At 35.8% G+C, this 23,195-nt stretch overlaps 1 protein-coding gene and 1 long non-coding RNA gene across 8 annotated transcripts; one reads left to right on the plus strand and one right to left on the minus strand.

Moving 5' to 3' along the window:
- The first annotated feature begins 1,049 nt into the window (after positions 1-1,049).
- On the plus strand, positions 1,050-1,860 carry LOC131164276 (uncharacterized). The gene is made up of 2 exons (XR_009139239.1): positions 1,050-1,345; positions 1,503-1,860. It is a non-coding gene; the product is annotated as an uncharacterized LOC131164276 (long non-coding RNA).
- Positions 1,861-8,407: 6,547 nt separating this feature from the next.
- LOC131164275 (hydroxyproline O-arabinosyltransferase 3) lies at positions 8,408-22,533 on the minus strand. Of its 7 annotated transcripts, XM_058121331.1 has the most exons (11): positions 19,298-19,396; positions 19,136-19,194; positions 14,352-14,420; positions 13,770-14,240; positions 12,903-12,970; positions 12,614-12,815; positions 12,162-12,259; positions 11,988-12,057; positions 11,776-11,847; positions 11,410-11,523; positions 8,408-8,822 (listed from the first exon to the last, which is right to left on the minus strand). In XM_058121331.1, exons 4-11 carry the CDS (start codon positions 14,193-14,195, stop codon positions 8,760-8,762), a joined length of 1,113 nt encoding a protein of 370 aa, XP_057977314.1. In that variant the 5' UTR covers positions 14,196-14,240; positions 14,352-14,420; positions 19,136-19,194; positions 19,298-19,396; the 3' UTR covers positions 8,408-8,759. The 7 variants fall into 7 exon arrangements, with proteins under 7 accessions (XP_057977314.1, XP_057977313.1, XP_057977312.1 ...); XM_058121330.1 differs by lacking the exons at positions 19,136-19,194; positions 19,298-19,396 and adding an exon at positions 22,347-22,510; XM_058121329.1 differs by lacking the exons at positions 19,136-19,194; positions 19,298-19,396 and adding an exon at positions 22,347-22,510 and having other exon boundaries at positions 14,340-14,420.
- Positions 22,534-23,195: the final 662 nt, after the last annotated feature.

Consider the following 23,195-nt stretch of genomic DNA (forward strand, 5'->3'; position numbering starts at 1 on the left):
AAATCATCAAATCAAACCCAAAATAAATGGGCATAATCCAAAAGAAAGGATTGGGTTTGATTAATTAATTTTAGTATACATGTGTGTGGAATTAATTAATTAATTATGACTTAAAATAATTAATGTTGTATTAGTTATTTGTAAATAACAATAAAATCAAGCCTTAATTATATGTATACAGAAAAAAAAAATAAAAAAGTTCTAGGAGATTAGTATGGTCCTTCCATCAAACTCTCATAGAAAATACTCCAAATAATGAGTCATCGATTTGATTTATCATCATGTCATTTCTGAATTATGAACTACGAGTAGTTGGTCACTTTGGATCCCTAAGAGGACATTGGTCACTCCAGATTCTTGGTCCCCAGAAAAAAATAAAATAATAAAATAATAATAATACTTATCAACTGGGATGCCAGCCTGGCTAGATCCCAAATCCAAAATGTTCAAATGGAATAATTTCCTTCGTCAAAACTTCACTTCAAATTATTGTACATACGTGTGAAAATTATTGTACGAATATATATATATATATATATATATATACCATTTATTATCATATATTATATACATGTACCCATGTATGGATCAATGCGCCGACATGCATAAACTGAGCCAACTCTTCAGGTTCTAGGTGAAATCCTTAATATTTTATTTAATTTTTATTTTTATTTAAAATAAAAATTTTTAACTTTTTGATATGCAAAATCACCGATTAAAGTTTTATATTCAAGATTACATTTATTGTAACAAAAAATTGAACGACATTGAGACATGAAAAAGAAAAAATTAAATTAAATTTATTTTATTTTTTAAAATATAAATTTAATTACTTTTGAAATAGTAAAAAAATCAATGTACAAAAAGAGATGACATCATAAATAATGTTAACATTAAAAAAAAATTGAGGCCCCAACTTCTGAAATATGAGAAAAATCAAGGTGAAAAAACGACATCATAAATAATATTAATATTTAAAAAAAATTTTGGGAGCCCCAAAAATTTTGGGGCCCGAGGCACACTGCTCGATGCCTTATGGTCAGCCGGCACTGTGCATATACAGTAGCAATTTTATCTTACAGTAGTTAAAAAAAAAAATTGTTGTATCGCTAAATCTTAATTATAATAATACTACTATTCAAATTAGTGAAGTTCAACTTTACTGGTAACTTTCAGTTCTTCCCTCCCTGTTGGCTGCTCTTGGCGGATCAACCATGCACACGCAGCTGTATGAACCCTCCAAGGGAATTGGGAAGAGCGAGAGAGAGAGAGAGAGAGAGAGAGAGCACGTGAAGCTGCTGCAAGGAAGGAAAGAAAGATGGAAGTGAATTGAAACAGTGACAGGGTAAGCTTCTGCAGGTTGTACATACGTACGTAGATAGAAACAGATCGAGGCTGCTTAATTTTTGTTTCTTTAATTTTTATTCTTCTTTCTTTCTTTCTTTCTGTCGTTGGCTTTTTTTTTTTTGGATTATTGATTATTAATATGATTGTATATACAGGTAGGTTAAGGTAGGGTTAATTGATGATCTGAGATGCATTGGTGTTAATGAAGAACAGAGAAGATGGGGAAGAGACGAAGAGTCACGAGTGCTCCTCCATCATGGTGGACTCTGGTAAATTTCAGATTGCTAGCCTGCCATCGACCCAACTCCACCCCCCATGCTGCTCCTGCCCACCCCATTCGTAAATAGCTTGCACACACGCAGTCAAAAAATAAAAATAAAAATGAAGGTTGATCTCAAACTCGACCACCTATGCTTGGAAGGGGTCTGTGTAATCAGAGAAGTTAATTGTGTTGATTTCGATTTTTACTATTATTTTCAAAATTAATTAATGAACTCAAGTATTAAATTTAGGTTACATTTTAATTCCTGTAAATTGAAATAATGCAATAGTAGATTTTAATGTACACATCTAATTTATGAAAATAGTACGCAGGTAAAAAAAATTATATTATTCCAAAAAGAAAATAGTATTATTATACACATTCTTTTAGTAAAATTTAAGTAAATAGTCATTTCCTATTATTCATTTTTATGAATTCATAAAATACACTTTAATGGTTAAAATAAGATCATTTATTTAAAAATTTCACTTTGACAAGAACAAAAAAAAAAAAAAAGGTAAAATAATATGAAATAAGATATCTTCACTAATATTTTTTTTTTATTTTTATTTTTTTAAAAAATTCATGCTCCATGGGTGGCCTTGAAGTGGGTTGTAGTTCAATGTACTGAGCATTGAGGTCCAGTGGGGTACCGCCTGGTCTGGGCTTCAGTGCACAAGGGCGCAGTCGTGGGGCCCACTAAAAATGCTCCATGGGTTTCTTAGAACAGATATCTCCCACTCTTCCTTGTGGCGGGCTTCCTCTTATTAGAAGAAAAAAAAGTGCCATTTGTGCATGCCAGACACAATTCCACAAGCCACAAACATGGTGCTCTCTGCCAGGAAATGGGCCTTTTATGGGCCTCAAATCACAGCCCACATGAGCGGTAGGCCCATTACAATATGGTCCTTTCCTATCTCATCATCACACACTCACGGATAGGGGTGAGCATAATTAGGTGAAAATTGAATTAATCGGATTAACTAGCCGAAATTGGCTGGTTCGGTTCGGGTAAAAAATCTGGTTCGGTCGGTTCAGTTAAAATTCTACAAACTTTCGGGTAATCGATTTCGGTTCGGTTAACGGTTAAAAAAATATCGGTTAACCGATTAACCGAATTACTAATAGTTTATATTTTTAATATAATTTATAATAGGGCAGTTGGGCGACTCGGGCTTGGCCGCTTGGGGCCTGAGCTTGGGGGGGGGGGGGGGAAGGCTTCGTTCACTTCACACTTCACACTCACAGACTCGCAGTGGGGATTGGGGATTAGAGTTAGGGTTTTAGGTTTCTCACTTCCTTAGTTTCTCTGTGCTCTGCCGAGTGCCGATCTGCCCCACACGGCGCACGCCTGCAGGCCGCAGCTCTCCTGCCTCTCCATTGGAGTCATCAAACCACCTCTCGGAGTCGGCAAATCCCCTCTGGCCTCTTCGAGTCTTCGGCAGCTCAGCTCTCCAGAGTCCAGCCTCTCGTCTCGGTCCTCAGCGTCTCAGACTCTCAGCCACCAGCTCGCCGTGCAAACCCGGACCCCAGTAACTCTTCCTCTTCTCCTCCTCCTCCTCCTCCTCTTCTTCTTCTTCTTCTTCTTCTTCTTCTTCTTCTTCCACTTTTGTTATTATATTTATGTGTGTTTTTTGGGTTTGCATTTATCGACATTTTTGCTACTTCATTTTTAATTTCTGGTAGAAATTATTAGAAGGTTAAGAATGGAAAATATGATTTGTCTTTGAAGTTGATTTTGCATTTAGGATGAGTATTTCAGTTTTAGTGTAAATAGTTACGACCTTTAGATTATTCAACAAATTTGGTTTTGTGTGTATTTACGAATTCAGCTTCAAAATATTTAATGGATGCTCCCAAACACCACCTTAGAGCCATGAAAATTAGGTGAAATCTGGAGAAAATTTATCCTAATTCTTGGTTAATTTTATTGGAATGCATTATTTAGTGCTTGAAAATTTTAAATCTTGAAAGTTCAATGAGAACATATTCCATTGAAACATTATCAAGTGTTTGCTTCCATTTTATTTTGTGGAAAAATGTTGTATTGTAATTTTATTTTCTTTTAGCCAGAAATAAGTGATGCAAATTTATTCATTAAAATGCTATTCACAACAAATGCATCGATTAAATTTCAGTGGGGTGATCAACGCGTGCTCATTGCATGCATTTTTAATAATTGAAACCCAAAACCACATTTTTTGAGCTTTCTACATATGATTGCCACTTGCTAAGTTATGAATATGAATACAATAGGTAAGCATATTGTTTTATGTAAAAGTTTTTAAGGTAAGAATGCTTTATGTTGTGATCAGAGTTTTTTTTTTTTTTTAAATTTGGATTAGTACTCTTCTATGATGGACTTTACCCTTCTTTTTTATTTTTTTCAAATATTAGAGGGAAAATGAGCAATGACTTGCCTATAGAGGTGGGGGTGCCAAACTTGGAGGATGCAATAATGACGCGAGCTAATTCCCAACAACAGCCTTCAAATCCTCCTACTCAATCTAATCAAAAAGTTAGGAAGAGAATGAGACCAAGATCTGAAGTGTGGGATCACTTCACTAAATTTGTGACGGAGTCTGGTGAAATTAAGGGTAAGTGTCATTGTTGTCATATTGATTATTGTGCTGATCCTAAAAAGAATGGTACGGGCACACTTAGATATCATATGGTTAGATGTGCACAAAATCCACATGTTAAAGAAACAAAACAGACACAATTAAATTATCAACTAGCCTTAAAAAATGCAGAGGGGTTAGAGGCAACTCTTACAAATTGGAAATTTGACTAAGAGGCAATTCGAAAGGCATTATCTTACATGATTACTGTTGATGAATTGCCTTTTAAATTTGTAGAGAATATGGGATTCAAACATCTTATGAAAGTTGCATGCCCTTGTTTTTGAATTCCATCAAGATGGACAATTTCTAGGGATTGTTATGACCTTTACATGGAAGAGAGGTTAAAGTTGAAAAAGTTTTTGAAAACCTCCTCTCAAAGGGTTAGTTTCACAACTGATACATGAACTTCTTTGCAAAAGGTCAATTATATGTGTTTGACTGCACACTTTATAGATAATGATTGGAAATTAAACAAAAAGATCCTTAACTTTTGTCCAATTTATAATCATAAAGGTGAAGAGATAGGTATGACCATTGAGAGGTGTTTGCTTGACTGAGGAGTTGATAATGTGTTTACAATGACTGTAGATAATGCAAGTTCAAATGACGTTGCAATTGCCTACATAAAAAGAAAAGTTTCAAATTGGAGAAAAGACATTTGTGGAGGCAAATTCTTGCACATGAGGTGCATTGCACATATAATTAACCTCGTTGTGCAAGACAACTTGAAAGAAATGGGGGATTCAGTTGCTCGTGTTAGAGACGCAGTCAGATATGTTAGGCATTCACCTACTAGGTTGAAAAATTTCAAGCGTTGCGCAGAAGTAGAAAAAGTAGAATGCAAAAAGATGTTATGCCTAGATGTTAGCACTCGATGGAATTCTACTTATCTGATGCTAGACACAGCTCAAAGATATGAAATGGTTTTTGAAAGGTTTATGGATGAAGATCCTTCATTTAGAATTGAGCTTGAGACTAGGGATGACATACCAAGTAGTTTTGATTGGGAACAAGTTAGAAAATTTGTGATGTTTTTGGAACACTTCTATGAACTTAGTATACGAGTTTCAGGTTCTTTGTATGTTACAAGTAATACCTTTTTTGATGAAATTAGTGGGATTGATTGTCTTCTAAAAGAGTGGGAAAATAGTGATAACCTGGAGTTGAGTTTAATGAGCATGAAAATGAAGGATAAATACAACAAGTACTGAGGAAACATTGACAAAATGAATATGTTGATTTTTGTTGCATCTGTTCTCGACCCTAGACGTAAGTTGGGATTTGTGCAATATGCTCTTTCTACTATGTATGAAGGTGACAAAGGTTTATTGGTGGGGAAAAAGGTTCAGGGTACAACAATGGAATTGTTTGCTGAGTATAAAAAGTTGTCACAATCTAAAAATGAAGAATCAAACAGAAGTGAAACTTCAAGCTCGACTTGCTCCACCGGTCAAGGTGAAGCAGTAGAACGAAAGTTCAAAGTTTTGTATCAAAAGTACAAGACTCAAATTGGAGGTGGAGATAATAAATCAGAGTTGGATAGGTATTTGGGGGAGGATTGTGAAAAGGACGTGGAGGGCTTTGATATTTTGGAGTGGTGAAGGTTAATTAGTCAAAGGTTTCCCGTCCTTTCACATATGGTTCGTGATGTTTTAGCAGTACCCATCTCTACAGTTGCTTCAGAGTCTGCTTTTAGCACAGGGGGGCGTGTTCTCAATGCCTTTAGGAGTTCTTTGACTCCTAAATTGTTCAAGCTCTTATCTGTACACAAGATTGGATGCGGGGTTCACATACTCCATTTAAGGTTGAAGAAGACATAGATGACCTTGAAAATCTAGAAAAAGGTAATATTATATTTATATATTGTCAAAAATTTTCATTTGTTCATTGAATGATTAATTATTATAACTTACGAGTGCTTCTGTACAATTTTTTAGAGTTGTCAAAGATTGCATTGGAGTCCACAATTGGTGAATAAGACAAACAAAGAAAGACAAAAGGTTGGTTTCATACTTTCATATTGAGATTATGCTTTACTGTTTTGTCATATAAATTACATGCTATCAATTATCATTATTTTGGTATGTTGCAGACTTACAGGTGAAATAAACAGAAAAATTGTGCTTTGTATTTTGCAATGTAAGAAGCTGAAAAGTGGGAGTTTCTAATACAAGAAGCCATGAAATTGTAGCTGTCATTTGTCAGATGTATGAAGCATTGAAGTCCTAGATTTTTATTTTAATTTTTTCGAAACAATTTATATTTTATGTTTGTTTTTTATTTTTATTTTGCCAAACTGTTTACATTGGTCTGTAACATAATATTATGAACTTTGTACTCTTGAACTCAAATCTAAGTAGACACTGCAGACCTTTAAATTTCATATTTGGTTTGTGATTATATTTTTTTAGGAAGATTTTCTAGATTGTTTTGGAATGCAGATGATTTTATTTTTACATTTATTAGATTTTATGTAAACAGGGTTCTATACTTTTATTTTTACATTGATTAGATTTTATCTAAATAGGGATAAGACATCTAACTAACTAGTTGTGAGCCTCTAATGGTGTCATTATAAATTTTTTTTTCTTCAAAATTAAGAGTTTCTTAATTTAGCTGACGGTGGGTAACCCTACCCCCAATTCACTCCACCCCACTTTTTTTTTTTTCTATTGAATTCTGGGATTGTCTTGCTTAATTTGCCTTTAGTAGAAACTAAACTTGTGCTTATACTCGTCATTTGGTTTGACAATTTTATGAACACTAGTTAATGGTTATGCTTCTTGTGAACAACCCTATTTTTCTTATGCAAGTGCATTAAGGAGTTTAATTAAGTTTGCTTATACTCGTCATTATTATTATTATTATATTTTGTCATCGTTTTTCTTGTTTTGGGTTCTTTGTTCTATGGTAAAATATCATTTTTATTAATAAAATTAATAAATAAGGTATTTAATTAAGCTGGATTTGGTTTTTTAAATTTTTTGTATAATAATCAATTTTAAATAATTTCGATTAAAATTGGTTAAAATCGGTTAACCGAATTACCCGTTCAGGTAATTCGGTCGGGTCTGGTTCGGTCTCCTCCTCCAATTCGGTCGGTTCGGTTAATGCTTTTATTTAACCGAATTTTTAGGTTAATTTGATTAATTACCTGAATTTGGCCGAACCGACCGTTTGCTCACCCCTACTCGCAGCTGCACATAATTGTAGAGATTTCATTTAGAAATTGGTAGATGCATTGTGTGTTCGTGTGTGTGTGTGTGAAGGAATCTATTTTTCCCTTTGATTTTCTTCTTTCATTTTATCAAACAAAAATCTTCAATCCGAAATTCAAAATTCAAAATTATCAAACGACCTCGACACGTTCACTAGGCAGATGAAGAAACAAGAGAGCCAAAACAAAGCATAATTTTGAACCAAAAGTGCCCATTAGTCGGCACCACTCGGTCTAGCGAAACTTCCATTGATCAAAGCTTATTTCATCGATACAGTACGTTAGAAGTTACAGCGCAATATATTTTTTTTATCATATGCGAGTATTTTCAGCGTATTCGTATTCTTCTTTCTTCTTGATTTTCTCTCTTTTCATATTTTCTGTGTGTAATTGTATACCCTAGGCAGTAATTTCGCAACATTCATAAATTTCTTGATAATTAATTATCAAGAGGTTCACATACCATGATCTCTACAAACTTTAGGGCAGGTTTGAGAGTGAACATAGACAACCTCCCCATGCCTAAAAAGTAAGGACAATCCTTCTCCTATAAGCAAATTCTAGCATGTCAACTTAACCATTTCAGAAAGCAATTCAAGCTTTTTCCACGTCTTCCTACTTTTGAGACATTTAACATCTATTTCCCAAAACCCAACTCTAGAGCTGTTTAGAACTAAACTAGTCACAAGAATTTAAAGATCAGAATCAAACGCACATCCCATTTGAGGGAGGCTTGAAGTCTGGACCCCCGATCTTTATTTGCTAGAATTTGGATGAAACGCAATACAAAATTTGAATTGAGTTTCACTTGACAAATCCAAATTTGAGGTATGATATGGATGCTTCCAAATACAACATTACAGTTTCTCAATTTTCATGTGTCTATGTATGTAAGCTACAGTGTTTGTTGTTGCTTTGGACTTGAACAATAATTGATAATACTCATTAGAGGCATCATACAAATCAAAACATTTTCATTTCTCTTTTCTTTTATTGGTTCCATGTGTGCACTTCACTGTTTTTGCACAGACCATCAAAACCAGAAACCTTTCTCCCTCAAAACCTTGGGTTACATACAGTGCTTAGCGTTGGCTTGGAGTTGAATAGGTGTATATATGAATGTCTGCATCTATGTATGTTTGCATACATGCATGTACCTATGTGTGTGTGTGTGTGATAGATAGGAGATGGTCCTATTTTAAGGAATCAAACCTTTTTTTATTTTCCATTTGTAAGTCTTTTTTCAAGATGTTATACTATAACCAGAAGACGCTCCCCAAAATTTGGGTTACATTGGCTTACACGTTTTCTATTCTGCTTCCCAGCCAGGAATATTAGCAGTAGCTTCATTCACCATCTTTACCAGAGTTACCTGCACATGGTACAAGCAAAGAGAGTAGATCCATAGTTGCCTTCAATCAAGCATATATATAATTGGATAGAAACTAGAAAGCTTATAAACATTTTTTTTCCCCCCAAGATCAAAAGAAGTTTATTAAGAGAGGAAAGAATTACAATCTCAAAGAGGACAAAAAGTCTTCAAGACTAAAAAAAATGAAACTAAATCATTTAAAAAAAAAAAAAAACATGAAAAGGCCCTTTTCTCAAACCTTTCCTTCATAATTTATAGACCACTCTAAATTGGGTAGCTCATGTTGACCTTTTCTTTTTTTTCATCTTACTCTTACCATAACCCTGATTTCTTTTCCTTCAAGAAGGAGGGGGGGCTTCACAGTCAAATATGCAGCCTACACAAAAGTGGTTGTATCCTTTTATGTGACTTACTGCACTTGAAAGACAGAATTGGGCAAGTTACCATCCCTATAAACCCATTTGTTTGATGTTCAACCTAAACACAATCTATTTCCTTTCTCAAGCCGTCGTCGCTGAAAACAGGAAATCCTCCCTGACCTATCAGACTCTCCAACTTATGAGAGACACTGTTCACAGAGTTAAGGAGTGCAAAATTCATCTCGTAATGCACAACCATCAGTCATAAACTCACTGTCAAAATCACTTTCCACAATCCGAGTCATCAGCTCATTGTCTGTCAAACAACTCTAGCCATCCTTCAAACTTAAAATAGGGTGGGGAAGGATTAGGGAAAGGGATTGGACTACCAGCATTGTGCAGCCGGGGTCTAAAGAGCATCCAAACAAACTCCTAAAAAGGTACACATGCACACACACATACCCATGCACACAAGTACACACATACGTTGTGTAGCTTATATGTAAATTTTAAATTTTCTATATATATCTTTTAAACATGTCTATACTCCTGCTACGCATTCCTCAAGTGCCATCAAACCTTACTGCCACAAAAAATGTGATCAAATGGATGGTGATTGAACCCATGACACCCAGGGTACACTGGTTGTGTATGCATAGATAATTCCAAGATCAGGTTAAATATCTGAATGGGCGAGGCTTGATTCTTTGCTTAATTAATCGGTGAACTAAATAAATCTACCAACTTTGAGATGATGTCAGAAATGTTGAACAAAAAGGAACAATATCATACAAATAAGATAATGCCCATTTCTTATTCTTTTATTTCCACATTTGACATTTCCCTCATTTATTGTACCTCTTATTTCATGAAACCACTGGATCCCTATTTTGCTTGTATTTCTCACATCATCACTGATAAACACTGTAGAGGCAAAAAAGATGCAACCTAAGATTCAAACCTAAAGCTGCCCGGATAAATTGGAGTGAAATTAATTTAAGACATGGCTGCATGTTTAAAACCAGGTTTAGTGCAGATTTTATGCCATTTCCATCAAATAGATCCAAGTTACGAGCTAAAGGACTACATGTTTAAGCCCAGACTAAGTACTCAACAGAAAACACATGAAACATGAATCTGTCAAAAACAACCCTCTTGAAATCTTATTTCGTACATAATATTGGGAAACTGTATTCATAGCAAAGAATGCTTCGCAGGTGAGTATTTCAGGCTTCACCAATTAAGTTCAAATCAAACTGATGGAAAAACTGGTGGATAATTCTAGGCGATCATATCCAGTTTGAAGATTTAAAAAATTAGTTAACCTAGATATTTTAGAAATTTAATTAATTTAGGTGTGTATTTTAAATATTTTAGGGTTAATTTATGATTTTTTTTTTTGGTTGTAGTATTGGTTGCATAAGCACTTTGTTCGAATTGTATTAAAGTTATAAATTGAATTAAGAACGGTTCCAGAACTGGTTAACCCTCCACCCCCCCCCCCCTTCTCGTGTGCCCTCTTCTTTTCTTCCTCCTCATTTCTTCTTTCCTTTTCCTTCCTCCTTTCCCCTATTTCTCTCTCTCTGTTCTATCCCAATGTCTCTCCCTTCTTCTTGTCCTCTCTCTGTCACGCTCCCTTAATTCTCTCTCTCTAATTCTGATATTACAGCCCTACATCACACATATAACTTGACCCGCAGTACAATCTATCGTAAAAAATTACAACCCACTTACAGAAACTAAGGAATTAGTAAAAACGTCCTTGCACTTTCCTTTAGACCAAAAATTCTTCGAGCATGGTATATTGTCTAAATATCAGAATTGCAACACATGATGGAAAGAAATTAAAAAAGAAAAAAAAGAAGTAAATGTTTCATGCAAGGTTGTGACAAACAACAGTGCAAGGTAAAACAACTAGAGCAAACAGTGAAAAAGAGTCTGGCCATCTTCATGGAATAAGGTCAAAACTAGTGATGAAGTTCAAATGTGTCATTGACTCGTTAGATCATATAATACAAAATGGAATTCATGTAAACACCATATCAACAATAGTAGATAAGACATCAGAATTCACAGCATGAATGTGAAAGCATATTCAAGTAAGCTCACATTAATTTGAAGACAGATTATTTAAACACAATTCAGTATTAGAATAAAATATGAAAATGCATGTGAGGAAAATCTTGCAAGGTAGTAAGACATAGATGTTGGAATTAGTATAGACATACCACACTTTCAGGAACTCCTGGAGGGGGCAAGGAAAGGTTTTTTGGTGGTGGTCCACGCAGATAAGATCGCTTGTCAAATCGCCACTCTCCAATTTTCCCATATGTTAGCTCACCCTAAACATTAATAGATTTCAATATATAACAAAGAAGTGACAATAAATAAGAAAGAAGATACATGAGCATACAGACATTGGTTCAAACACAGCAGAACAAACCAAAGAATAAAAGAGGAAGAAGAAAGAAAGAAACTAAGCTTTGGGAATGTGAAAAACCAAGACAAAATCAAAGAAGACAAAAAGTACATAATCATGGTTAGAATATCAACTTTCCATAATTAGGAGAAATTGGGTGGAAGAAGGTATTCACCTTTAGATTGTAGTCGCATCCATAAGTAAAATGAATTATAAAAGCTTTTTCAATTTTCAAATCCCAAGGAGGCTGAAACAGTAGCATTGCAAGGACTCTTTAGGAACAGTTTCTATATACACAAATCAATGTTATATTGGAGATCTTTTAAGAGAAATTAAAAAATGAAGATATACTGTCCTGTGAAGGCTAATTTATATTAGATGCCAAACCTGTATCATAAAGTTTTTCTGAAGAATGTGCGTCACTCCATGAAGAGCAGATGCTACAGCATATGCATACCTTAATTCAACCAAGAAGAATCAAAGACACGACATTAATCCCTATACCAGGATCATAAACTAGACTGCAAAATAGGCAACAATTAACTTTCCACTTCTGCTCACATTTCTAGCACCCATCCAAAAGCTTGATCAGTCTCTGGGTCATCTTTCATTCTCAAAGAAACATTCATCCAGGTAGGAGAAATCTTCTCCAGCAAATCCTGAATAAGTCAATTCAAGCAATTCGTGTAACTCACTTTTCTGAAGTGAGTGAAATATTTTAACTGTGGAAAGCTAGCATCATTCTATCTAAAATTTTTTAAGGTAGTTTATGAGAATATCGATTTTGGGCCTTGGATTTGGATTTGTATGGATCTTGAAGAAACTCAATGCAATTTTAGACTATGTTTTGTCCAAATCCACACGAATCCAAATCCAAGACCTGAATTCCATGTGCCCAAAAGCAAGGTAAAAATAATTATAATTTGGCGTAATGTTTGAGAAATTCAATGCCAAGTCATTAAAAATAAGATCAGCCACTGTTCAGTAGGTACACCACAGACAAGCGTATTTACCCTCTTGATAATGACCGGAGAATTTCCAATAGGATCAACATTTGTTACTGGGCCAATCTCCTTGGGATAATACTTCCTTATGATTTTTTCATGTTTTTCAGGCTTAATGTAGAAAAATGAATAGGCAGCCGGATATCCTCCACGCGCCAAATTAGGTAAAGGCTTTACAAAAATGTGATCTGGTTCTGCCATCAATATATATCTGCACCAATAGAAGAACAAACAAGGTTATTCTTCAATATTTAACATGCAAATCAATTCCAGCACATCAATCATACAGAGAACCCACTCTTCCTCAATTGTAGCCTTATCCAGCCACTGAACAAAGGCCCATGGTCTGTTCAAAACAACATAACCCTGCATATAGCATGTGAAAATATATCAAGGGTAGAACAAATAAAAATTTACCAGCAAAAAGAATGACTCAAAGAATGCAATGATCACCACCATATATCAAATTAAAAGAAGAAAATCAGCATGGAGAACATTAGACTATTTTTGCTGAACATACAGTTGGAAGTAGCCATTCTACTCACAAGCACATATTTGTATTTTCAGTTAAATGTCAGTGATGTGTGAAAAAAAAAAGCACATTAAAGTTCACAGATGATTAAAACAGAACTCTAGAATTGAGATGAGATAGAAAAGCCCTGCTTCAAATTCACAAAAAGTAGAAGACTGGAATCTGCAGAATCCATAGTATGCTGTCTCCTGTGTAGGATACAACATATGAAAATGTTTTTATGGCTCAACTATGGGATTTATGCTGTGTTATCCCATAATTATTGAATTATTCAAGAATGCCAAAAATTTAAATTGGTTCCAGAATAAGAAATGTGCCACCTCTTCTTAGAGATTGGATTTCTTTTCCTCCACTTAGCTCCATTCCTTTTCTTTTCTTTTCTTTCTCCGGGTATTTCTTTATCAATTATGAATTACGTACAACAACTGTTTCAAGATCTAAATGATTCTAAAGCACCAAAAATTGAGCTTGTGGATGGAAAAATAAGATGGCCCAAAGATCACACAAAAGTGTTCTGTGTCGTGACTTGTAAGAAACTAGCCCAAGACTTTTCAACAAACTAGATATAGTGTTACAGAACAAAACAAGAACTAGAGAAGCAAGAAAATACGAAAAGAAAAGCAAGAACGCTACCCGATCCAAGCCAGGTGGAAGAGGATCAACTACAAAAGTAGGGATCTCATCCATCAAGTCGTCAGGCTTTCCTGAATGCAGAATTCGAGTGAATCCTCCCATCTCCGAACCAGGCAAGTTCTTCATCTTCTTATACCAGTAGTACATAATGCGACACTGCCACTTGCTGTAAGGTGCATCAGTTGCTGTTAGGGCCACATGGAAAGGTAACTTGGCAGTATTCGGTCTTTTCGCATTCTCAGGCATCTCAGTTATGGGATCAGAAGATAACTGACTGCTTGAATCAACGGCCAGCCACTTCCTTGAACTGTTACCTCTATTCGGAGTTATTATAGTTAAAAAATTATATGTGGCAAAGAAAAACCCAAGAGCCAAAAGAACCAGCAACAGTGGGGAAGCCCGTCCCATGCTCTTCCTCAAAGTCATGAGCAGTTGGTACAAAACTTTTCAATCCTCCAGATTCAGTATAAGCTAATTATGTACAAACAAAACAATTAATGCACAAGAACTATAAGAATCATTAGTCCCAAGTCCAGAACATATTGGTAGGTTGCAGAGTAAGCTACAGACACTATTTTTTACATGGTGAAGCTTTCTCTCGGCTGTTTAATTAGGATATACCCACAGTATGGCGAAGCTCTGGCAAGCTGTCTGCAAGCACATGAAGGCAAAAGATCAATGCAATGTAGTTGAATCAAGGTATTCGAGGTTTATAGTACACCAAATGAATTAAAATTTCAAAATTCGATGGTCCAAAATCATAATAGTATAAGAAAGATATCCAAAAAAAGGATTTATTTAACTCATCAAACCAACCAAATTTATTAGTCCTCTTGTTTTAAAATAACATCCACGCAGTAAGGGTAACTCCACAATTCAACATGATGCAATTTATAAATTTTTCAAGAAATACTTTTAAAAAAATGCAGCTCAGTCAAACAATCCGAAAAATAATGACAACTATCAATGCCGATGGCAGATCAAGTTAAGGCAAGCAAGGTACACAATTGATAGAACAATATTAAAGAATTTGAAAGAAAACAAAACAAAATTGAAATAATTCAGATTGAATCTGACCAGAAAAACCCATGTAGACTCATTAATCCCATTTGAAACCATCACATTCATATTCCCATTAAAAAGCTTTTATATACTACAGAAATTCCAATAAATCTTCAGAAGACAACAACAAATTTCAAGATCTAGCAGGCAAATTACATCAAAGAGAAGCTAAAGAACCAGTATTATTAAAGCACAGCATGGAAAATTCATAGTTTGTTAGAATATCAATGAAAAGTTCATATTAGAATCACGCAAAATCATCATCATATATTCTGATCAAATTAAAATGCTCAAAAGAACTCAGCAACCCCATGAAACCCGTAGTAGTTAATCTGGATGAAATTTAAAATTTTTTACAACTATAGATGCTAGTTCTATATGATAAAACTTCATAACAAATTTTGAGGAGATACACACAAAAGTATCAACGCACAATAATTAAGGCATGACGATTTGAAGCCGGATCAACACGGAATAAGTTTCAATTTTTCAATCTGGAATCATGCAACTAATCATAATTCAGATCAAAAGACGTGCAGATTGAAAGGAATAAGATTTGAATAAAATGTTCTGGCCTCAATGCCAAAACCAGTATGTGTATTGGTTTATTTATACAACGCAGGTTGTTACATTTGAAATTTGAAATACAAAATTGAAATACAAACAATAAATATTGAGTGCAAGATATGCAGAAGCAAAATTTAAATTTAAATCAGGTTGTTGGAGCCAATATGTTTGTTGCAGATGTTGAAGCTGTTGGAGAGGGATCTGTTGTGTTGAGATTTGAGGAAGTGGACTGATTCTGTTGCCTAACATCCCCCTGCAAGCTAGAAGGGAGTAGGCACACTTGCAGCTTGTGCCGAAGCTCATAAAATCGGCTTGTGCTTAATCCTTTGGAAAAAACATCAGCAATCTGGTCTTTGGAACAAATAAATTTGAGTGTAATATCTTTATTAAGAACTTTCTCACGGATAAAATGGTAGTCCACTTCGATATGCTTGGTTCTAGCATGAAAGACAGGATTAGAAGCTAAGGCTAATGCACCAATGTTGTCACACCAAATTGTGTGAGGAATAAAGAGAGGGATACATAGTTCTTTGAGAAGCATTCTAACCCAATAGAGTTCGGCTGTGGTGATTGCTAAAGTCCAATATTCAGCTTCAGTGCTGGAGCGTGCTACAATAGTTTGTCTCTTAGCAGTCCAAGACACTAAACATGGACCAAGAAATACACCATAGCCTGTATTTGAACGGCAATCATCAGGATTACTGGCCCAGTCGGAGTCGCAATAGGCTTGAAGAGTAAGAGATCCTTTTTGATACCATATGCCATTGTCAATTGTTCCTTTGAGATAGCGGAGAACCCACTTAGCAGCAGACCAATGAGAGGATCTTGGACAATGCATATGTTGGCATAGTTGGTTAACTAAGAAAGCAATATCCGGGCGAGTCAAAGTGCAATATTGTAGAGCACCAACAGTTTGGCGATACTCAGTAATTTGAGCTGCCGATAGAGGTTCACCATCGTGAGTTGAAAGCTGAAGTCTCGAGGAGCATGGTGAGGGATAAGGTTTGGCACCAATCATCTTAGTGCGATTGAGAAGATCACCAATGTACTTTGATTGCCCGAGGTGTACGCCCGTAGAGTCTCGATGAGCTTGAATGCCAAGAAAATAATTTAATGAACCAAGATCCTTCATTTTGAATTCCATTTGCAACTTGCCAATCAGAGAAGCAATAAGGGAAGGATGTGTGCCCATCACAAGAATATCATCCACATAGATGAGAAAGAACAAGTGAATAGTTCCTTGATGATAAATAAATAATGAAGAGTCCACCAATGGAAATAAATCCAAACTGAAGTAGAGATCGAGATAGGCGCATGAACCAAGCCCGTAGGGCTTGTTTGAGTCCATATAAGGACTTCTCAAGCTTGCAAACATAGGTAGGAAAATCCAGATGAACAAAGCCTTGAGGTTGCTTCATATAGACTTCCTCTTGTAAAACACCATGCAAAAAAGCATTAGAAACATCCAATTGTCGTATATCCAATCAAAGTGAACAGCAAGAGCAAGAAAAACTTGAATTGTGGAAGGTTTAATGGATTGAATGTCTCAGTGAAATCTATGCCACATTCTTGTTCAAAACCTTTAGCCACTAATTAGGCTTTAAGCCAATCAACCTGACCATTGGATGTTTGCTTAATCTCTTAGACCCATTTGTTATCAATAACATTATGATTCAAGGGTCGAGGGCAGAGTGTCCATGTATAGTTTGCAACCAGAGCATCATATTCCTCTTACATAGTCATGCACCATTCAGGAAGCAATGAGGCTTGTTTGTAAGAACGAGGTTCAAATGGCATTATTATACTAATGAAAGCCTTAAGAGGATGTTTTGTGGAGTAGAATGTCGTATACTCAAGGAAGGTGCGGGGCTTGAGATGGTCTGCTTGAGACCGAGTGGTCATCAGATGGGATCTTTGAGAGGCAAGAAGAATTATAGGTGCGGGTAAGGAGGGTGGTGGAGGTGGAGGTGGAGGTGGAGAAATATTCGGACATGTGAGGACCCAAAATCAGAAAATAAATAAAAGAAAAGAAAAGAAGGAAATTGGTTTGACACAGGATCAAACCGTTGCCGGTTTCAGGGAGTCTTAGAAAAACCGTCGACGGTTATAACTACCGAGAGTAATTTAAGTGTCAAACCATCGATGGTTTCGTAAAACCCAGAAAAACCATCGAGGGTTTCCTGCGGGCCAGCATCTCTATAAATAGGTTTCAAGTCGTTTTTATTTCATTTTCTTCCTCTCCCTTCTTTTGCTCTGCTTGGGTTTCGACCCTCCAGTGTGTTTCCCTTACCCCTTCGTGTTTCTCACTCTTCTAAGGCCTCCCGGGTCTCTAGCATAGCTTCCGGTCGGTTTTCTCTCCTTCTCCTCGCGACTTACCGGTTGTCTTTCTCCGCAACAAGGTCCAGTGAAGCTAGGGTTTTGGTTCTTCAAAGTTACAGGCACCTTCTCAGGAAAGTGATAGGTAGATCTTCAGGAACAGGTAAGGAGAATAAATTAAGTCAGCTGTTTTACAATATTAACCGATTAAAGTATGAAATATGAGTGTATGAATATTATGTTGGTTTCAAACCTGAATATATGATTATAATATGAGGTATATGATTATATGAATGTTATCAAAGTATGATTTATCATTTAAATGTGTGGCATGAGAATATTTCAGTTATTGTTTAAATTAAACCTGTTGAGATTATGATTGTTAAAAAGAATCCATGGATATTGAAATGATAAATGGTATGAATGGGCATACGGGTCAGCATGGGATTATTCCTCCCGTGTACAGGCCAGCCTGAGAATAAATGGATAAATAAGGTTAGATGAGTATGGTACCATAGTATTGTGCAATTGCTTATCTGAGGGACATGTTTGGTGATATGAAGGCAGAGGAGGACAGCGATACATAATGCTCTGATCCTCGGGATTTAGCCCAAGGGCTTGTTGGATTGGGAAGGCTTGCTGAGTAGGCCTACCGTATGGGGTAGGGTGCTAGAAGAGGGCCCAATGTCAGTGAGTGCCTGGGTATGCACTAGATGTGGTCAACAAAGGATAGATTACTTTATATGTCTACATGACCTACAGTATACAGAGTTAATTATAAGATACACGCATTGAATGTTATTTATATAAATGATACACTAAAACTCATTGGCCACACACTGATGATAATTTAATCCTTCTTACTAAGAAGTGTCTCACCCCATCATTATATATCATTTTTTAGATGTCGTGTGGAGTATGACAGTAATGAGAGTAGCACAGTGGAAGCGTGGGTGGGAGTAGATAGAGAGGTTTAGATAAAATGTTAATCTTGTTATTTTGGGTTATTCTAAAATTCCTAAGGATGTATTAAATTGATATTGATGTTATTATTGTTGATATCTTATTTATGTTTTAATAAGTTCAGATCTATTATTGTGATACTGAGATTTTTATTGTAATAAAGGATGATTTTTAGTACTCTAGTATTTGTTATGGAAATCTTCCGCTATGTAATTACTTCGCATCAAAGATTTATTTAAAATAACCCTCCGGACCCCTTTTTCGGGTTCGGGGCATTACAGGGCATGTACTAGATGTGGGAGGAACGAAGGCATGTGGAGATGGTAAAGGGGTTCGGTCAGGAGAATTATGAGGGGTAGGTGAATCTGCAGGAGTACTAAGAGATAGATCAAAACCAATATTAGATATAGGTAAATTAGAATTAAAATTTGAAGGGAACGAGATAGGGAAGGAATTACTAGGAGAGGTAGCCACCATGGAAGGTTGTGAGGACGTCAAGCCATCTTTTGCAGGAAACCTAAGTTCATAAAAAATCACATGACAAGAGATAAAAATTTTATGAGAAATTGGATCTAGACACATAGCCGTGTTGATGGAAACTATAACCCATAAATATACACCTTTTAGTACGAAACATGAGTTTGTGGGATGCATATGGCCGCAAAAGCAAATAACAAGCACATCTGAAGGTTCGAAGAGATGTATAATCAGGATGGTTGCCAAACTATTTGAAGAAAGGTGTGTCATTGTTAAGAACCAATGTAGGCAAACGATTAATAAGGTATATGGCAGTTAAGAAAGCATCAACCCAGTATGTGAGAGGTAAATGAGATTGAGCGAGTAAGGATAATCCAATTTCAGTAATATGTCTATGTTTTCTCTCAGCAGTACCATTTTGCTGTGGAGTGTGGGGACATGTGATGCGATGATGAATGCCATTCATTGCAAGGAATGATTGAAATGGTTTATACATGTATTCCCCACCTCCATCAATTTGGAAGTTCTTAATTTTGCAAGATAATTGATTTTCAATAAGAACTTTAAATTTGAGAAAACATACATAGACATCAGATTTATTTTGAAGAGGATAAAACCACATAAACCGAGAGAAATCATCAATGAAAACAACATAATAATGGCAACCACTAAGAGATTGAGTTGGGGAAGACCAAACATCATAATGAAAAAATTCCAAAGGTGAACTTGTTATTCGATGAGATCTTAAAAAGGGAAGTTGTTTGCCTTTACCAAGTTGACAAGGCTCACAAAAGTCACTATTATTCAATGAAACAACATAAGGTAGAGAATATTTAATAATTGAGTGACAACTGAATGGGAAGCATGTCCTAATCTAGAATGCGAAACTGGAACCGACGCTTTGATTCCTACTACCGCTGCCATTGCAAGTGGTTTATTGATAACTAATGACTGCAAATTGATGGGATAAAGTCCACCACTACTTTGTCCTTCTAACAGTGTCTTCCCCGTGCAGTCGTCCTTGACAAAATAATGAGAATCAGTTAGAATGAAGAAACGGTGATAATCAATACAAAATTGATTAATGGAGAGTAAATTAGCAAAGGCTTGAGGGCAATGAAGAACATGATTAAGTTTAAGTGAAGAAGTAGGGGTATGTAGAACGATGGAACTAGTATTTTTGATATTCAAACCTTGTCCATTACCAACAGCAACATGCTCCTGTCCAATGTACGGTTGCACAAGAGTTAGCTGCTCTAGATTGGCTATAATATGCTGATTAGCCCCACTGTCAGCGAACCAAGGATTGTCGGCAACATGAACAGCATTAGTTTGGGCAACCATAGCCGCTAATTGAGTAGGATGATGGCGACCTTGATAAGCATAGTCCATGCGATGAAGGAGTTCGTGGAGTATTAAAGGTTTGCTGGGGTCGGTTTGGTCGAGGAGAAGGAGAAGATTGGGTATTAGGTGTTGGCTGTTTGGAGTAGTACGGAGAATGGGAGGTGTTGGGGTGGGTTTTTGTGGGGTATTTTAGCTTTTGGTTGTAAGGCTGTTGGGGATGTTTGGGAGCAAACAAGGCTAAATTATTGGTTTCAAGTGGGATTGAATGAATTTGAGTCTCTAGAAGTAACTCACAGGATAGTAGCTTGGTTTGGAAGTCTTCAAAGGAGAGAGCTTTGTCTCGTGTGGCAAGAGACAGAGAAGTGACAAAGAGGTGATATGAATGATTCAAACCACTCACAATGTAAGCAATTAAATCATCATCATCAATGAGCTTACCAACAGCTCCTAGTTGTGCTGCTAGTTGCTTTGCCGAATCAAGGTAAGCGGCACACTTCATGGAACCTTGATTCAAAGTTTGGAGGAGCCGCTTCGAGTGGTTGATGCGAGATCGAGATGGAGAAGCAAATTTGTTGGCCAAGGCAAGCCAAGCAGGTTGCGCCGAATTGATACCATACACAGATGGTGCCACTTTATCAGAAAGAGTAGCATTAATCCAGCCCTTTCGATTCCATAGGATATACTCACGATTGAGAGTAGTTGTTGGTTTCCCTTGATCATCAATGAGAAACTGAGAGGGGCACGGTAGAGAACCATCCACCAAGCCCATTAAATCATGGCTCTTGAGAACCGGAACAATTTGAGACAACCACATGAGATAGTTGGTCTCATCCAACTTGGCCGAAACAAGTTGGCTAAAATTGGGGGCGACAAAATTAACAGGTGATGAGGCAGCCATTAGATGAGGTTGAAAAATTGAAGGATCAGTGTAGAAGTGCGTGAGCAGATTGGCTCTGATACCATGAAAGGATTAAGATTTGAATAAAAGGTTCTGGCCTCAATGCCAAAATCAGTCTGCATATTGGTTTATTTATACAATGCAGGTTGTTACATTTGAAATTTGAAATACAAGCAATAAATATTGAGTACAAGATGTGCGGAAGCAAAATTTAAATTTAAACCAGGTTGTTGGAGCTGATATGTTTGTTGCAGATGTTGAAGCCGTTGGAGAGAAATCGGTTGTGTCAAGATTTGAGGAAGTGGACTGATTCTGTTGCTTAACACAGATAACTCATTCACTTGAGAACCTTGCCAATTTTATCACTTACTGTAGATCATAGTGGAGTAGCAATTAAAGGCACAAACACAACTTCAAACAATTTTTCCAAAGATACCAACAAAAAAATTCAAGCTCGAGCAAAGCAATCACCATAAAAATAGAGTTAAGAAAAAAGAAGTAAAAGTACCAACAACAACGACGACGATGACATCAGATAATTCAAACACCAAAACACCAACGGCTGAGAATTACCCAGAAATACAGATGAAGAAACCAAATGGGTGCCGCAGTCGCGAGGGAAAATCCCAGAAATCAAAAGAGAAGTGGGTATAAGGAGGAGATGGGGAAGGGAAATTATCCAAAACGAAAAGAAGCAAACGCACTTTCAAAGTCAAAAGAAATAGGAACAGAGGAACGGAGTCCGGACAAGCGTAACGCATGAGCCCCAGCAATTGATGTTAGTCAAAAGGTGAAAGGAGATGCAACAATGGAAAATAAATAAATCATTAATTAATTAATGAATTAATTAAGTTGGAGATGCAGGAAGTGAGATCATCATCATTGCACAAAAATAAATAAAATAAAATAAAAAGAGAAAAGAGGGTGAAATGGAGATTGGAGCAGAGCACCTGAGCTTTTTGCTGCGGCGGGATCTGTGACGGGCAGGGCAGAAAGGCTGTACGAGAGATTTGATTTGAAAAGAAAGAAGGTGGGTGTGGCTTCTCAGACTCCCCAACTCAGATAAGTCGTCGGTCTCTGTCTTTCGCTGAATGAAAAGAAACAGAGCATTTGTCATTGCAAATTGGTTTGGTTCCCGAGGTTCTGGGCCCCAGTCAGATGTATATCTCAGAATCTATGACTATGATTGAGGATCTCATGGGCCTCAGGCCCAAATGAATTGGGGCCCAATTGTAAAAATAAAAAAATAAAAAAAGTTCTAGTGCACTAAATTAAAGAGTTTACATGAAAAATATATATAGATATGAAGATAATTTATTTCGCATCATATTTTACATTTATATAAAATATTATTAAAATTAAAATGTTTGTATAATTAAAAATTAAAAAATATAATAATTTATTCATTAAATTTTATATAATTAAAATTTTATTCCTTAATTGTTATATAATTTATTTCTTTTTCACATTTCGCGATAATCAAATATAAAAAAAGTGAATTCTTTCTCTCTTTTTTTTTTTTAATTTAAAATTTTTACTTAAAATTTTCTCTTTTAAAAAAAATATTTCTTAAGCTCTAAATGGGTCTTGGGTATCATTGTATGTTGACAAAATAAGAATAATAGCTTCAAAAAATTAAGAAATTAACAAAATAATTATATACTTACTAAAAGTTTCTGAATGGAAAGATCACTGTTCTTCTACTAAGAGGATATATATGTTATTTAATACTAACAAATTAAAACATTGAAAAATTGCGAAAGCAAGCTATAGGTATGAAGTTGTTAGAAAAATTTAGA

Source organism: Malania oleifera, chromosome 9, assembly GCF_029873635.1.
Source record: "Malania oleifera isolate guangnan ecotype guangnan chromosome 9, ASM2987363v1, whole genome shotgun sequence".
Taxonomy (NCBI): Eukaryota; Viridiplantae; Streptophyta; class Magnoliopsida; order Santalales; family Ximeniaceae; genus Malania; species Malania oleifera.

Coding starts and splice junctions, on each gene's coding strand:
- LOC131164275 (XM_058121328.1), bottom strand. CDS start 14,195: ATGACTTTGAGGAAGAGCATGGGACGGGCTTCCCCACTGTTGCTGGTT. Junction 12,971..13,769: donor TTCCACCTGGCTTGGATCGG/GTAGCGTTCTTG, acceptor TGCTATATGCAG/GGTTATGTTGTTTTGAACAG. Junction 12,260..12,613: donor CTCCGGTCATTATCAAGAGG/GTAAATACGCTT, acceptor TGACTTATTCAG/GATTTGCTGGAGAAGATTTC.